General features: G+C 41.1%; 1 protein-coding gene across 2 annotated transcripts in view; it reads right to left on the bottom strand.

Annotated features, from left to right (window-relative positions):
- tenm1 (teneurin transmembrane protein 1) overlaps positions 1-18,461 on the bottom strand; it is a 165,880-nt gene that overhangs the window by 33,532 nt on the left and 113,887 nt on the right. For both annotated transcript variants that reach the window (XM_019273992.2, XM_019273993.2), the window contains 4 exons: positions 14,114-14,257; positions 13,476-13,728; positions 12,673-12,693; positions 7,493-7,725 (listed from right to left, as the gene is read on the bottom strand). In XM_019273992.2, the coding sequence (XP_019129537.1) occupies positions 7,493-7,725; positions 12,673-12,693; positions 13,476-13,728; positions 14,114-14,257 (651 nt within the window). The remainder of the gene's footprint in view (positions 1-7,492; positions 7,726-12,672; positions 12,694-13,475; positions 13,729-14,113; positions 14,258-18,461) is intronic.

Genomic DNA, 18,461 nt, shown 5'->3' with positions numbered 1-18,461 from the left:
GAGCCAGAGGTAGAATAACAATGGCATATTCATTCCGAAAGTTATAACACAGAGCAGCTGGCATAGAGGCTACACAGCCCTAGGAGATCTTCTAACTTCACTGCTGCAGCCGGAGAATACAGTTTGGGAAGTGGCAGATTCTGGAAAAAGTGTGAACGCAGGCTGCAGTGATTAGAGCTGTGCATTTAAGGGACACCACCACTCATATGACTGCTGCTGGAAGAGAAGCAGGGGATCTGTGTTTGCTGAGTTAATGGTTTGAGTGTGGGCTTGCTGACAGCATCGAATGCTTGATTCACAGTGATGAAACAAACTGGGAAACGCTCCGATGCACACTGCTACGTTTTCATCCATTTCTGTAAATGAGACCGGCGCCCAATGTGTGAAGATATTCATTTGCTTAAGCTGCTTATATGTCAACCCCCAGCCAAGACAGATACTGTACAGCATGAGGCCTGGCTGGTCCTGGTCTGAGGTTGGTGGCCAAGCAGCAATGTGCCATGTGAGGCATATTTACCCCTGGCTGTGGCTCTTTTTTTTTTTTTTTTTTAAACTCCATGGCTGTTCAACATGCTAATAACCATGACCAGTTTAAACCCTGCTGCTTCATTCGGCTCCAGCTATCTCAACTCCGATGGCGTGCCTCGCAGCTGTGGGGCTGAGTGAGCTGGGGACAAATGTGTTTGTCTGTGTGAGGAATAGAGAGACGTAGAAAAAGGAGACAGGCAGAAAGCAGAGGAGGAGAGAAAAGAAGAGAGGGGAGAGAGAGAGAGAGAGAGAGAGAGAGGGAGAGAAAGAGGGAGAGAGCGAGGCCGAAGGGGCAAGAAGGAGAAATGTGGTGGCAGCATGTCAGCTTCTGATAAGGGCATTAGTCTGCCCCCTGTGGGTCGGAGTGAGAGACTGACACACACACACACTCACACATGCATGCACACACACTTCTCTCTGTGGATATCAGCTCTGCTGTCTGGGACTAGTCAACAAATAATAGATAAGACATGCGCATGGCAAACATCAACTGCTGCACTCTCAATCACTGGAGCCGCTCTTGAAGCTGCTCTGTCCAAAGCTACGCATGAAACACAAGACAATTATTTTTAACATACACACAACTATTATTCACCGAAAGTGTAAGAAAAACAACAACAACAACAACAAAAAAAAAACCCTTCATGTTGTGAAGGAGTCCAGAGATGTGAGCCAAGGCTTTGGGGTCTTGTGGGACTGATGCCTCTTTCATGTCAGACATGGGATCCATCCTAAATAGAGCAAGGCCTTTTATTTACAGAGCTAATTGACTGCAGAGGCGCATGTGGAGCCAACTCTAAACAATGCCCCAGATCTTGTATTCATAAGTGAGTGTTTGAAGGACACGAGATAATCCCTGCAGCTTACGCTATTGAGAGACTATGAACTTGGGCAACAGCAGCCAGCTCAATGGTGCCGCAACATTGTTGGCTAAATTAAAAAAAATTATGGATTACTATTTAACAACTGTTTGCCATGTTGTAACAATATTATGTGTCACAGCAGGCCTACAAGGCAGCTGTGTCAACACCAGGGCACGAGGATGATTCATCGATGAGAGGGTGAGGAGGAGACAATATGAGAGGAGTGAGGGAGCGGAGAAAAAAAGAAGGAAGGCTCTAATTTGGAACACACCAGAGGACACAAGGCGAGATCAATGCCGGAAGAATCACAGAGCTACAGATTTTTAAAAAATAAATGGACAGATATTTCTCTCTGAAGTCTACCACTCATTACCATTGGTAAGAGGGTGCAGGGAGGAGGGATGAGTGTGGGCTGTGGCAGATGGATGACAGGGAACCATTGGGCTCCAGGCAGAAATCTCCAGAGCCTTCATAAGAGCCGGTTAGTCTGAGCACAATGACCACAGAAGAGTCTGTGAAGTGCAGCGAGTCAAAGAGTATAAAATACCTGGCCGTGCGTGAACAGGAGGAGTCTTGGGACAGAATATTCTATTACTGTATAAAGGCAGAGATACAGCATGTTCTTAGGTATAAGGAGCACGTACACCGAGGATAACAGTCTTTAGATCATCTGTCAAATTATAGCAGGAATCAGATCCAATCTTGTTTTTCTCTTATCATCTTCTTTCCCTTTTCATCATCTTTTCCCCTCTTCTATCTGTATGAACTTAGGAAGTTGGAGGTAATGATAAAAAAAAAGAAAAAAGAAAATCAAAGTTCTGCTATCAAATTTGGAGCTACTTTGTATTTTAGAGCCAGTATGAAGTATGGAGACACTTCTACGCTACATTTACTTATTGTGCTACATATTGACTGGCTGTCTGACACCGGACCGAGTTGCGCGCACAAGCCGAGTATGACTGACAGGAGACCGCGTGTAGGATTGTGGGTGCAGTCTGAATGACAGGCCTATGGCTAAATCTCCTGTGCGACCTGGGGACTAAGAGTTGGCCAGGTGTGTGGGTGTGATTGGTGTGGGCAGTAAACAGATTATTTCTTCTTTTTTGGCAGCACTTAGTTTTTGTGCAAATGCTGCCTCCTCAAGCCCAGTCTGGTCCTATTACGGTCTTCCCTGACTACAGTATATATGATAACTCATATACCAGCTACAGTATATAATGGCCTGATTCCACAGATGCTGGTTGGTGGAATAAATCAACATAACAATCTGCCATTTTGGCCTCAGCAGCATAACGATGCAACAAGCAATTAGGGACGTTTTCGGCAGTAAAATCCTTATTAATAATTATGGTTATTAGAATAATAATAATTCTATAAAAATAATAGAAAGTGTCCATACTGCTGTCTTCCTCTCACTTATAAACACATTCAAGCTCATGTTTTGCTGCTTATTAAGGACACCATGATGAAGTTGATGAATGGCAGAACATGTCGTTTCCTCCTCCTTGCTGTTTTCAATTCTACCTCTTGTTCTTTTGTCTCATTCATATTCATGGTCAGCATTGGCAGGTATGCATAAATACTGTATATTAGAATACAAAACAAAGGAAGTACTGTATATCTAGGATGAAGTTTATGCATAAAACTCCATACATATCACAAATATGTAAATAAAGAGTTCCAAGACTATCCTTTGTCAAATGTATTCATATTCATAATGTGAAAAAATATGAACATTGTGGTATGTATAGTGGCGACTTTATCAAAAACTTGAAAGTGAGTTGTATAAGTGCAAAGTTGCGTCAGTACTTTACTTAATTTAACTGGCATGAAGTTCAAATTTCAGGTTAATTAGTCATTTCCACCATGAAACCTACAGCTGGAAAATTATAAAATAATTTAAAACACTTGGTTTAAGTGTTTTTAGACTGTTGCCCATTCTCCAGACTGCTGCACTTGTATAAAGACACACTTGGGTGTCTAAATTTAAGTATTACAGACTACTGCGATAGGCAAAAAAACCTCACTAACCCCCGCTTTCCTGTGGGTGACCATGCCTTATTGATGACAGAAGTCAGAAGAGACCAGTGAGGCTTGTTTCAGCTAACAGGCAGGGCAGAGGAAAGGAAATAAAAATGTAGTACAACGACAGAGAAGACACATTGCTGGAACAACCCCTGCCGGCAAATAACTAAGGGTATAATGATTAACCAATTCAAATCGACACTCCGGGCTTACTGTCTGAAATAAATGTGCATTAATTCAAATAGCTTGAACTGGGATAATAGTCAAGAGGGAATCAGAGGCGAATCTGCAGACTTCTCTGTATTAAAAAAAAAACAGACTTTGGCTTTAGTTTAGCGCCTAAAAGTTCCATTTTCTGCTGTAAGCCATGGAAAGCCATGCTTACCCTTATTAGTCAGGCCATTATTGTCATTTTAAGATCACATCAATTCTCATCATAGGACAATTTCTGTATTTTCTTCGTGACCAGCTATTACCTGTTTTTTTTTTTTTACAACCAATTTCTGCAAAATACAGATCCTCCTGATTGAACACTGTGCCATTGTTGGTCAGTGTATGTGGTGAAGAAATATATTGGGCTGCTGCCAAACTGAAATTTTCTGCCTGTTAAAGGGAAGCTGGGTAAAGTTGGCAGGGCTGTGTGGGTGTGTACAGGCTGTGCTTGAGTGACATCTCCCTGACTCTCCCGTTAGCTTTTTTGCATCTGCTAGCTTTGGACAAATGACACCCTCATCATTCTTCATGGTTATAAAGTTTGGAGAGCTCAAGTAAATTCTCGGCTCAACTCCATCCGCCTTCAACCAGATGCCACGCTCACATCATACGGCATGGATGGCTGAAATGGGAAATATTCACATGTTTTCATGTCACCTGACAACGCAAGACGTATGATTGCAGTGTCGGTTGTGTGAGAGTGAACTGACAACATAGCATTATATTCATCAAAGTTTAATGACTTTGAGCGGCGGGCGCAATATGAGGCGTACGTGTTTGTTCCGTTTTCAGTCACTTCTGTGTTGTTATTAAGCACCAAGTCGGATATATCAAAGCTTTCAAAAGAAATTCCAGACGTAATTTGCGGCCTGGATGTTGACATCAAAGGTATTTACCAGTCGAAAAGTGGTAATTACAGTAACTCTGATATGACATGAACGCGGCATGAGCAGAGGTCTAATCAGCCTGAATAATGTGTGTGTGTGTTTGTATGTGTGTTGAAGCAAACATAGTGAGGATGGGCTATGAAAGGCCACCTTGTGCATGTATCTTCAGCAGGGAACTTTATTTTGTCCAGAAAGTGACAGGGTCACACAGCAGAGACAGTTTTTTCTTTTTTTTGGAGCTCAAGCAACTCTATTTGCAGAGAAGCTGTATTGACCCGGGGACAGATTCTGTGTGTTTCCATCGAGAATTCTGTGACATTTCTGACAAGAAATGGCTTTACTGTACAGCAGAGCTTTGTTTTCCCATGCTGAGGTCCTAAAAGCGGATTTGTGAATTTTCAATCAGCTTTTCCAGGGACCACAGCATGGTTCTTGGTGGTAATTTTTCATCCAAAGTTTTAGAAAGTGCAACATGTCCTCCTGTATGTCAAGTTTAAACACTCCCCCGGCTCCCTCTGAAAAGCACACACTTTGCAGACAGGAGGTCACTGGCTGTGCTGTTTCTGCCCTGAAGCTTGACATTAAGGTCACTGAGGTGGGACGTTATATCTGTCAAAAGTGCAACAGTTCATTTTCTCTTCTTTTTTTCGCAGGAAGTCTCATGCATTGCTGCGGTGCGGATCAAATAGTCTCATCACAGTTTGTCATTACTTTTGAGTGCATTTTTTCCCAGACCGGCACACAGAACTTTTTGGTGGATTATGCAGTGATATATCAAATCAAGGGTGGCAAGTTTTTTAAGCTTTGCACCATCCCCTCTCTCTCTCCCTGTCACGGATGGTCATCCATGTTGATTCATCCATGGCAAGTGAGATGAATTGTGCCTTTTTCATACCATCACAGAGTTCCTGGAGCAAATCTTCGGCAAGAATCTTAGTTCGTCTTGCTGCTGCAGAGAAATTTAAGAGTGGTATCTGATTTATTTTTTCTTTCCTTCTACCATCAGTCATATACGTTTTTTATTCATTCAGTGTCCGGAAAGGCCTTCTTGTGTCTGCCTAGGACGTGCTACTGTTGGTGGAGCCTCCATTGTCCGCTCTTGCTGTGTCATTGATTTTACAATTATTCTGCTGGAGGCTTGATATGACAGCTTCAGCTGGCTTCGTTTTTGTCCTTCTCACCTCTGTTGTTCGGGGATAGTTGCATGTTTGGTGTTGCAGTTATGACTCTTCACTACTGCCCCCGCTATTTCTCTGCAAATCGGGTACCTTGGTCTTCCCTCGGGCCAAAATGAACGTGAATTTCTTAGCCCACTCATCTTTAAGTGCACAGTTTTTCCCTCTCAAAAAGGGGGTCTAGGTCTGTTTGTGTTAAAGTTGTACATCCCTGGACCAGAATAAATTGCACTGCATTTTGCCTGTGTGTATGTAATAGACCTTTTATACAGTAAAACATACAATTTTGATTGTTATAGTAAGAATAGCACAGGCGCAACTAATAACATTAATGATGCCCTCATTCCATTGAAGTGTCCCAGTAAGCCATGACAGTGAGCCAGCAGGCACAATAGCAGAGTCCTGAAACTGGAACACCTGAATGTCCTGCTGCCATGATTATTAGTTTTATTGGTCACACCTGTGTTTTTCCTACTGTCACATGGCAAAATGTCTGCTGTGGAAAACAGTCTAGCAATATTTTGGTACACAAGGGTGACAATTTCCTATTTCTATTTCTCTCTCTCTATATATATAGTTTAAAGGAAAATGACATGAAATAAAGTAATTATCTTTAAAAGTGACCAACAAAGAAAAGGAGAAATCACTGCTGCCTGTTTAAATCGATTCATATTTAAAAATGCTGATGGCAGGGTTAAAGAAATAGGCACAACCATCAACACTCCATCAATCCATCGCAGGTGGTGTCAACAATACAGACTGCTGCTGCTGCTGCTGCTGGTGAGCGAGGAAGTGTGTGTGGGGGGTTTGTGGTAGAACACAGTAGGTTCCTTGAACCAATTAAGCATTATTTTAATGCTTAATTAAATATTTGAAGGCTTACAGTGCTATTTTATAAGATGTATAAGGAACAAAGCTCCCAGTGATCGTCTCTTTTGTCAAAACATAACTTCAGGAAATCAGTCATAACATTAATACTTGTCTTGGGATTACGCGTCAGAAAAATGATATCCCTTATAAACATGTTTGCATTTTAAAGAGAGAGATAGTCAGCGCTATAATTTAGTGAATAAATCTAATCACAGTGGGGTTGAACTGTAATTATCTTTTGTCTGATGAAATAGAACATTGGCTCGCTCACAGTTCACGGTTATATATCTTTTAAAATGTGGCTAGTCAGTCCATTAAACAGTATATCTCCGAACAAGGCAGGAATCGAGTCTGACTTTATTAAAAAGTAACCGCCTGTGGCAAGGTCATGACACAGGAGGAATCTGTACATACTCTGGAATCTATAGATGTATGACACACATGGACTGATGGACGTGGCAACGAGTTCTCGTAATATGAAAAAAACATCATACCATCCTCCAAAACGGATTAAATATCAAACACTAGACTTGCAGGAGAATGATGTTCAGAGCACACAAAGCACTCAAAGATAGTTTCAGGGTTATCAAAGTGACTTTTCATGAGATTATGATTGTAGTTTTTATGTCCTATGATAATCTCAGCGCTGATTCTGAACATACCACACTCTGCATGCATGTGGTGAAATACAAAATCAGGAAAAATATTAAATTATTCAAAATGCCAGTGACGTTCAGAAAACTAGTTAAGAGAACATAGCCCTCCAGCTAGGTACAGTATACCAAACATTGCCAAACACTGATCTGTGAGTACTGACCACAAATCTCTATGAATTAGCCTGGAGGACCACCGGTCCAGAGGGATAAATGTAATCCATGCTCATGGCATCAATATATAGCAAAAGAACATCTTTTAATGTATATTTTCCTACCTCGAGGGTTATTGAGCGCAGCTTCAGTGGCCTTCCTGCCCTCTCCACAGTGGCTCTGGTCAAAGGGCAGACACTGCTCTCCTGTGCCGGCCACTACCTCCAAGTTGCGAGACGGATCTTTTGGCTGCGCGAGGTTCCTCACCCGGTACACTCTGCGACTGCTGGTGTCGGACACGTAAAGAACCTCTCCCATTGGATCCATAGCCAGGTAGTACTTATGAGCAGGGCTGGTGCTAGTGAGAGAAAGTGTACAGAAAGTTTTTGGTGTGCATTTTAGAAAAAGTAAGACCAGTTGAGGCAATGATAAGATTCCTCAGTATTCATGATTAGACAACACTATTAAATTGAAGTAAATGTATTTAGAGGCAATCAGGGCATCCCAATGAATAGCATTAGTATTAGAGACTCCAGGAGTAAACTTGTAGCTGTTGCTGCTACAGCAAGATTAATGTCTTCTAATTTAAATAGTACAGATGCTCACAGCCGAAGTGGCTAAATAGTAGTAAGTGATAATCTCATTCTTGGGATTCTGTATCAGCAAGTGTGTTAGGAAAGAAATGTTAATAGGGTTGTGGATTCAAAGTGTTAAACCGGTGATTAATATGCTCTTTGTGTGTCACTGGTAACTAATAATCCAGTGCAACGAAGCTGACCCGAGCATCTCAGCGTGCCTTTTATATACCATATCCGCTCAGTGCCAGGAGGAAAAGCAGCACAATTCACCACAAAACCAACACCATCCTTCAAACAAGGAGAAGTAAACACGTTCAAGATGTATAGAATAGACTGTAGAGGTGTCAAACATATGGCTTAAGGGTCCAGTCTGGCCCACTGGATGACTTTGTGAAGTTTGCAGAATCATAATTTATTCAGATTTCTCAATAAAATGCACAATTATTTCTGATTTGTCTACTGGGTGAAGATAAAAGTAAAATATTATGTTGCTGTTTCCACAGCGACCTGTAAATTGTAATTCAATTAAAAAGCTGTTAACTGTTCTTATAGAGCAGGTGTAGACAGTACATCTTATATAATGTGCAATGTACATGTAATGACAGTAGACTGGGTGAAAGTGGAAAAACTGAGACATATTGTTGAAACTGCACTCATTGTTCTTAAGACACGTCAGACTGTTTATCGTCTTCTTTGTAAATGAACATTCTCAGAATGTAATTCCTGTAACTCTTAAAAGAAAAGCTTTGGATATGTTGTTATTTATGGATTATTATGTAATGGTGTTTACTGGTCTGGCTCACTTGTGATTAAATCTGGCTGGCTGGCCCTTGGACTTAAATGGTTGACAACTCTGCTGTATATTGTGGTAAATCTATCCACAGTAATTATGCGAACCTTTTTCCCGTCTAAAATTGAATTCCAATTACTCTAACATCGTAATTAAACACCTCATTTTTTTTTTTTTTTTTAGCTTTGCAGTGAAGCATACTAATGTCATAACGGCGGCGAAGGAATACAAACTTCCTTTAACATAATTCTCACTCAGTTTTGCTTCATTTGGTAAAGAAAGAATGAGAGCCGATGTCAGTGCCTCTTGGTTCTGGGTTTAGTGTTTACATATAACAAAATGCTCACCTTTATTATAATACAAAAACAATAGTATGGAGAGACCCACGATCGCTTACAACAGCGCCAGGAAGACATTTCCGTGTAAGCCGAGTGCTAGTCATATGTTCATCAGCATAAATGAACCCACATATCAGGCAGGGATAAGGGACCTTATGTATAAATGCATGTGCAGAGTGCATAAGGTGGTGCAGCATAATTCATGCATTCATAAATCCTACTGACAGCTGTATCCCACAATATTTTCTGTGATAGGATACTCTTGTGGCAAGAGTGTACTGGTGCATTTTGAGAATGTCGTATGCTTCTGTGTGTACGGCTGAGTCTGATTTCGTGTCTTCTTTATTATATATGCTTGCTGTTAAATATCTTTAATGCTTTAAAATCGTATGTTTCACTGCAACAGGAAAACAGGAGGGACAATGACAGGGAGTGGGGATGACGTGCAACAAAGGTCTCAGACCCATACATACAATACAACATATAATTGTTCATTGTTCTCAGTGTTATTGTCAGTTTATGAAGTAACACTGCAGAGACCACTGTGTGTTTAAGGGTAAAGCTGAAAACACACAGTGTGGAGCCGCAGTAAGAAATGATGTACTTTTCATACCGTTTTAATGAAACTATCTTTTGTCCTCAGTCTAAGCCTCAGGCTTAAGATAGTGCAGCACACTGTGAACACTGACTTCATTTACCCTTATATTGACTGTGAGCTGTATACTGTACTTTGTGTAGGAGGAGAGCTAACAGTGTGGGCATGTCGCTGCACAGAGAAGACTTGACTTGTCTTCTGTACATAGAGTCATTTCAGAAAACCTTTGCCATTGTCAGATTAATGTTTTGTGTTACTGAAACTTGAACTCGGAGATTGCAAGAAAAGAAACATTTTTTTATAATAATAATATAATATAATAATAAATTTTGAACTTTGAACATTGTAACAAACTGATTTTCCAAGCAATTACTTTATAGCGTAAAATCCAATGTCAGCCGGGGTCTGGTCAAAGGCTTCCTGCCAATTACACTTCCTGTAAATGCTTTTTTTTTTTTTTTCCTATGGAGAAAAATTCTTGCAAGGGAAATTACAGTGTCAAGAAAACATTTATAATGTCAGGCTTCTGCAAATTCTTTCTCAATAAAAGTGCATTTCCACTTTTTATAGACCTAAGACCAGGCTACTGATAGGTTGTTATGATTTTCTTGTTTGCTTTGGACACTAGTTGTAAGCTGTGAGACTGTTCAACCACCACAAGCCTTTACTCTCTAAAGGGAAACTTCTTTTTGATATTAGCCTGGACCTTCTCGCAACCCAGAAAAAAAAAAAAAAAAAAGAAACACTGCAACACAGGCAAGGTTGCTGTCAGTCATCTAGTCCATTAAGTGCATAACTGTTTACAGAGCTCTGCACTGAACTGCACATACATAATTTAAGCTTGATCCTCAGAGAATCATTCACTGAGTTTCAAAGTGTGCCACTGCTACACGCAGCATATCATAATTGTTGGCCCTCTTCAAGCTAAAACAAGCTTTGCACGCTGCATATAACTGATTACAGATTACTACACCTGTCTTCTTCTCAATTAGATGCTCACAGCTCCGAATACATCTATCCATTTATCCAGTGGAAAGGAAATGAACAACAATAACAAGCACAGCACAAACAATCTCTAGCATCCCTAGTTCCCTACACAGATAATAACAAAACAATGATCAGAGTTGATAGACACAGTGATCTAGCTGTTCCTGACTGTCTCTGTGCATCGACCGTCTGGGCCCTCTGATAATACTGTAGAGGACTTCCTCTCCTATTTGCTTTACTCCCATCTAAACTCTTGAAAGGAAAGAATAGACAATGGTTTTTACAGTGAGTACATCCCATATTGTCTCTCTTTGGAGACTACCTTGTTTTGAAGCCCTGTTGGCTGATAGGCACTTTGCTGGGAAGAATGTGGAGTGAAGAAGCTTTGAAAGCTGAATATGGATGAATAATTAATGCATTTGACTTGGGAATACAATAGTATAGAATAAAAGAGAAACACTAACATGCCGCCAACAGTAAAAAGCTGCTCTGGAGGGGAAAAAAAAGAAAAGAAGAGGAAGCAGGAACTAAAGACAAACCTCCAGGGTGAGGACAGGGTATTCTAAGTGCCTTTAGAAAAATCCAGCCTATAGGTGGTGGTTCCCACCCTTTTTATTTTCTGACGTACCCTGAAGCTCTGTGAGATTAACTAAAGTAACCCGTCACAGTCACCAGCTGTCAAGTACACATGAATAGATTTTTTTAGTACGACAGCTGAAATACTATCATACGATTAGCTGTCATTTACTCTATCTCAGCCATCTATCGTCTGCTTTTATCCTTTACTGTTTATCCAGTACTTATAGATATCAGTTTAAATCATGTACATAGATATGAAGCTAATCGTTGGTACTTCGTCTTGCGTGCCAACTGGCAAAATGCAAAATTAGATTTTCTTGTCACCAATCAAATGACTGATAACGGCCAAATGGCCAGCCACTCAATGCTTACCGTAGTTTTTTTTGGCGAGTGAAGCAAATCTAATGGCCACTTGCATCTTTTAGCAGCATTTAGCTGCTGGCTGGCCGTAATTAAGCTCCATGCCAACTAGTTTTCATGCATACTTGTTAGGAACATGCAGTGGTCAGGTGTTATGCCCTATTTTTCCAAGCTTGATTTCTATTCGATCCACATTTTTTTACTCCTGGAGCTCCTGGAGCTGCAGTCGTAGCCCCCTGGGGTACAAGTATCTCTAGTTGTGCTTAGGCTATACAGAATAAATTTATCACGGTTTGCGCATCACAGGCACATTTACATTTTAACACTTGTTCACACATATGTACACAACCATCCTTACAGTACAACCATAAACAGCCAGGTTATCCTTTTTCCACGGTTGGAAACTTTGTCATGCTAGAGATATAGAATCTTGAAAAAAATCCTGTCTCTTTCAAATTGGATAAACCCTCGCTCACAAACATCCACAAGCACACACACACACACACACACACATACACACACAGAGAGTTGGCGCGATATAACCTCTGATAGTGGTGCACACACAGACAGACACACACACATCCACACACAAACACTACAACATCTGTCTAATCTTCTGTCAAACATGGTGTATAGAGCTCACACCGCCATCAAGGCTCTGGGCCAGGGACGATGTCGAGGCCATACAGGGCCTCTGGCTTTTAGTCCTTCTCGGAAAAGTCAGTTGAGCCATCCTCCAAACAGACTTCCAGTAATCCTCTAAAACATCAAATCCTTGACATTTTGGACGGTTTCCAATTTGCAAATTTAATATCGACAAGTGAAATTTAAATGAGGATTTGATAGATCAGACTGCAACCTGAGTATACGCAGGATTTTGTGTGTGGTGCGTTTGTGGCACGAGGGAAAAAGTCAGGTCAATGCAATTATGCAATTTGCGGCGAAACAAACCGAGATAAAGTGCTGTGAGGCAGTTTGCAACATGTCTCGTCTTTCCTCTTGACACATGTTCTTTGTGTGTGTGTACGTGTGAGTTTTGTGTAGGTATATAAAGGAGGTGTTAATCACCAGTTCTCACCTGTGTCTGGTGTCCCGGTTCCTGATAAAAAAGACATAAGAGAGAGTGTTGAAAAAAAAAAAGCACAGAAGAGGAGATAAAAACAATCACTTCTGATGCTAACGAGAATCGCTCTGAATTTCACAGGCTAAAATGAGTCAATTTTCCCTCATAAAGTGAGATTAGGGTTGATTTAGACGGCTGTATTGTTTCACATTAATTATTAACCTAAACAGGAAGCTTTTTGGCATTTCCTCCCAGAGGACAGGGAAGTATCAAATACAGACACTATGAAACCTCCGTCTGAACCAGAAATATTAGTCAGAGATACAATAATAACAGAGAATGAGAGAGTAAAGTTACATAAGGAGAACACTTTACAGGACAAATGACTGTGCAATCCCATCGAGATTCCACGCTTGAGAAAATACAGAAATAGAGAATGTAGTGCCTGCAGCACGGCAGCAGATATCATTGTCATAATCCACTGAAAAAAATATCTTTGTTTCACAGCAAAGACTTTGAGCTTCTCTCACATCCTAAAGAGGTAGATTAGAGTCTGTGATGTCTGAACCTCATACGCTCCGTGCTCGCACGAAGACGGGTTTTCAGAACGTGTTCTGCTGAGATCAAACAGATCACAACCGCAGATGCCAACCCGGAGCTAATGCCATACTAACCCGCAGCAGCCGAGCTAATTTTGTTTTAATTGTGCTCAAGTCAATCCAATGCTCAAAGTCCCACTGCTTCCCACTGTGGGGGACCCCCACAAAGATCGTTCTGCTCTTATCAACATGCACACCCAATGAGGTTTTGAGTCTCACTTTAATTCCAGTATGGTTCTGGTGTATCCATCAGGATGGACCCTGCGGATGAAATTGAAATCCCCCACGAAGAGTGAGCCATCAGGGCCGCTGGCTAGTGCCACAGGGGCGAACAGCATCATGTCTCGAGCGGCGCCACTGCAGCTTGGACCGCAGGGGACGCTCCGGTAAAAACCATTTCCCATCACAGTGCTGATGACAGGAGGCTGCTGGGAGAGGAAGACGTTTTCCCCGTTTCCCTTGTGAAGGATTCCTGGGGAGGGGAGGGGATGAAATAAATACCTTAAAGGCCTTGAAAATACTTTTTCTCAACTAGCTTTTTACTGTGGATGATGGGATCCTACATGAACACCACATATTCAGCCATAGTTTATGCATTTTATGTTTTATCTGAGCTCTTACTCACAAGAAACACAGAATATTTTATGTTATCATGATAATTACTGAAGATTTTAAACTATTTTTTATGGGCTTTATGGTGATACCAGTATTTATTATGTTGGTTTGTTGGATGTAGCCACCTGGACATTTTTACTTCAAGGACCACAATAGAAATATATCTTAATTTATTGATCTATCTATTAAACTAAATACAATTACAAACACAAGCACTACACAAGCATATTGTCTGTTCTCACCGCTGCGTATGTTGAGGGCGTGGTGTTTATCCAGAGACCACCCTCCCAAGTTTGAGGGGACCAGTTCGAATCCCTGCATCAGAGCGGTCCTCCTCTCCCATTGGATAACACCAGGACACGACTCATACTCATAGCCGACAGAAACTGAAACACACAAACACATTTCGCATTGACGCTCATGAGTATGCAACAGTGTGTACAGCGTGGCACGGAGCTTGACAAGAACGCTCATTCATATTCTCTCTTCAAACTATACTGTATCGAGTGGTGAGACACATGAAAGGCCTTGTAGCGAGACCTCATCAGCGTGTGTGGTTGAGAGAGATCAGTGAGAAGTGGAGGCGTAATCAGGAGGAGATCATGAAGGAGCCCTAGAATTAGCTGCTTGGCCTCTTAGTTGTAATGATACACTCCGCAGCTTCCCGCTACAACTAACAACTATCAACAGCTTTTTTTGGCTTGGCAGGATTAAATATGTTTTGACCATAATTTACCACTTGAGACTTGGAATAGGTTTCAAGGCAGCAGGTGACAAAGCCATGGGAGTTCTCGAGAAAACATGCAAACACACAAAAATACTACGTGTGTCTCTGAAACACACATGAAAGAAACACAAGTCAATACTCGAGTACTTTATTTAAATACAATTCGAGTCCATCTGAATAATTTCAATTCATGCTATTTTCTATTTTTACTCCACTTCATCTGATGGCTAATGCACAAACATATGATTAGTACATAAGACACTCTATCATGTCGTGTTATAGATGAGACTACAGGAAAAAGGCATTAAACTTCTGCTATAATTATACAGAAATATAAAAAATACTCTACGAATAACTCTGAAATGAGCAGTTGCGTATAATGAATTCGTAAAGAAAATCTTAAGAGCTGGAACTTGTGATTTGAAGGAATTCCAAGGAGACAGTGACGACTTACACAGAAGTATTTATTGTTGCTTTGTCGAGGAGAAAGCATTACAGGTGGATGAATCACAGTTCATAGCTACCAAAGTCTGAAGGTCTCATTCAGCTGGGGAGAATTTATCCTTCCTACGCCCACTTCAGATTCACTACATGTCCAAATGAGGTTGCTCTTCACCCATCAGATTCTTTTGGGTATTGGATTAAAACAAGACTATGCTTACCTAAGCTAGCCTAAGTTACTTTCTGTGCCACTTTAGGTCACACACAGCACTTTCTAGAGAGAGACTCTGTGACCTACTAATACTTCTGTACTTTAACTTTGGTAAATCGAAGGCAGAACTTTTTTTTTTTTTAATACTGTGATATTTTTTATGTTTTTTGGCATCTTGTGAGCACCTACTGACACAGAGCAACATTAGCATTTATTTGGAGTCACATTGCTGCGTGCTTCAACTCACAACTGCTGCCAAATATGTTTCTCTTTAGCAAAAGTTCAAAAGCTGGTTGCTGACATTGTCCGACTGCCGTTTGGTGCTAGGATGTAGTGTGTGTGTGTGTGTGTGGGGGGGTGATGCATGTATTCGTATCACATCAACAGTTGCAGATCGCTCTGGTCGATTTAAAAGTTGCTTTTAAATTTAAAACCGCGAGTTAACCTACAAGTAAAAGTGAGAAGTCATTACATCTTTACCACTCTTTAAGGTACTGTAATTAAAGCCGTAAGAGTACAACACAGTTAACCTACTCACACTGTAAAATGACACACGGTTTCTGAAATAAGATAATGATATACTGTACAGTGAGGACAGCTTGACATGTCTGACACAAATGTGGGAGACGGATAGTTGTCGCTGTCAATCACTGTTGGCACTGATCTCTCTTTAACTTGCTTCATTGTTAACCAACATGGCACAGGATGGATGAAAACTCAAGGGGAGCCGGGGAGCAAAGTCAGCACAAAGACCTGTAGAGACGCCGCAGTGGGTAAGTAGTAAGTGCTCGCATTATGTACAAACTCAGAAGAGTCCCTTTTAGCACGAAGAGAGACTCTCAGCAGGCACACAGGGCCAACATAAATCTCCAATTCACTGGGTACAATCGATAAAGTGATTGGGGCGGGAAAATAATGGGTAATTTGGGACACTGGGGATTGTGAAAGAGAAAAAAAGCACCCGTATAGTGTTGGGCAAAACTTCTTAGTCTGGGAACTATCTCTAAAATTCATTCAAAAGGTTAATTCGTTTCAATCTTGTGTGTCTTAAGCGCTGATAGGCTTGTGATCTTGTGTTTTTGAAGGACAGAAAGAGGAGTGAGAGGCACTGAGTTTGAATTCATACTAAAGTAAAACAAAAACACTCGGTATTGTGTCATTTTTTGACCCTTAAAGTCACTTTGCTCCCCCCTTGAAGAACCCGTTTCATGACCTGAAAACCAATCCATCCTCATGAAAATGCATCGAAAGTTGCCATAAATACATTACCGTAGGACAGTGTCCCGTTTTAAAAAAATATTATACAATATAAAACTGACTTTATTAGAGGAACAAGGCTTTTCCAGGACAAAAGGGGCAAAGCAATCTCAAAGGGAAAGTGTCAGTGTTTTGAGAACTGCTTCACAACCGAATATTGCTACAGCTATATTACAAGAAACGACACACACACACACACGCACACACACTCTCTCAAAAACAATAGGCATGCACGCTGTAGTACCTAAATGCACACTCAATATCTCACAGGTGAAAGCTTTCATTCTCCTCTGCTGACGCCTCAGGCGATGTGTTCACCCCGGCAAACAGAGCATGATCTCCCGTTCTTGCTTTCTGTGTGTGAGCACATAGAGTGTGTGCGCGCGTGCACACATGTTGGCGCATGTATATGTGTGTGTGTGACCGTGTCATGCCAACAAAGCATTGGAAACTATTTGCAGGTGAAAGGGAGGAGGCTGTGGAGCTGAACCCCCCCAGAGTGAAACACAAGGGAAACATAATTTGACCTTTTTTAAATTCGTCTCTAATGAAAAATGATTTGAACATTTTCCGTTGCAGCGTTTGTGGATGGAATATTCCCGTTGTAGATTAAAAATATGGCAAAGCACACACATAACCGGTTTTATAATATCCTCGCATGTCTGCGAGCCTTTACCTCAGCTCCAAGTTTAGAGGAGATACTAAACATTTACAGCCATAGTAAATTAGCGGTGCGAAAAAATAATATTTCTTCACTTTAAATGTTCCAAATGTAAAATGTCAACGTGAAAGAGGGGCACAGTGTGCAGTGAGTGAGGCTGCATGTTATCTGTATATCCACAGACACATTTACACAGGTTTTCACGCTGCCTGGTGGAGTTTATTCTGTAACTCCTGTGTTTTCTTGTTTTGTTGGAACAGGATTTCGGGGGCTCTGTTTTGGTGTCGACCGAGGTCATTTCCTCGGCTTCGCCGGCTTGGCATCACGGTGACTCACTGTGCACCGCAGTGGGAGGAGAGGCGCGGTGTCGGGTGTGGCGATGCCAATCTGGTGGAACACTGCAATCTCGGTGCCAGGAATGAACGCGTCTCAGGCGCTCCGACGCCCACCTGCTCAGCGCAGGTACACAGCACTCCATCATATTTGGTCACTTTATTTGGTGGAACACACAACCGACTTCTTTGAAATGACACAAACATCTTTATTTATTTAGATGTTTTTTTAAAACTTTTTTCCCCACTTTCTCAACTCGGCTGATGTGATCACACAGAAAAGTTTCTGTTATTGCAGCTAGCGAGACAGAATAAAGACATATAATGTATACCAAAGGCCTTTTCTTTACTCTGGTGACTCTGAAAGCAGCAGGTTTCTCTTCCATCTGTAGTCTCTATAACTGGAGTGAGACACTGGTTAAATTTAGAGCAGCACCAGGCTGTTGGAAAGTAAACCTCTGTGCTGATGAGCACACCAAACTTGTCCTTTTGATTAATTATTCTATAAAGTTCCTACAGCAAATCAACAGGCGTGTTGGAGACACAGTTCCATAAAAAAAAACTTCTCTCTGCTAAAAGCTCCCTCAGGACCGTCTATTCCTGCCAGTCTTCACCCGGTGTCTCCATCCAAAACGGAAAGTAACCACGGCAACGGCTGTGCCCGTAATTTATTTTTTTTATTTTTTTATGAGTGTGGCCAAAGTGACACGTTTTTAATTATAATAGGAGTGGACGTGTGGCTGTGATGAGCAACGTGATGTGATAGAGATTGTTGGGGTTTAATTTTCTAGAGGTGCTCCCAGAAACAAAAGACTGTCACTTTTAAAATTCTAATTTAATTGTGGTTCATTATGGGGATTACATTTATGTGGCAGTATGAATATTAAATATTATTCTGTTCCAAGATTGTAAGCAATTATTTTAATTTTTTTTTTTTGCAAGTAGGACAGTGACATATAAA

Source organism: Larimichthys crocea, chromosome I, assembly GCF_000972845.2.
Source record: "Larimichthys crocea isolate SSNF chromosome I, L_crocea_2.0, whole genome shotgun sequence".
NCBI lineage: Eukaryota > Metazoa > Chordata > Actinopteri > Sciaenidae > Larimichthys > Larimichthys crocea.
Note: the sequence above shows the minus strand (reverse complement) of the source record. Positions and strands in the feature narration are given on the sequence as shown.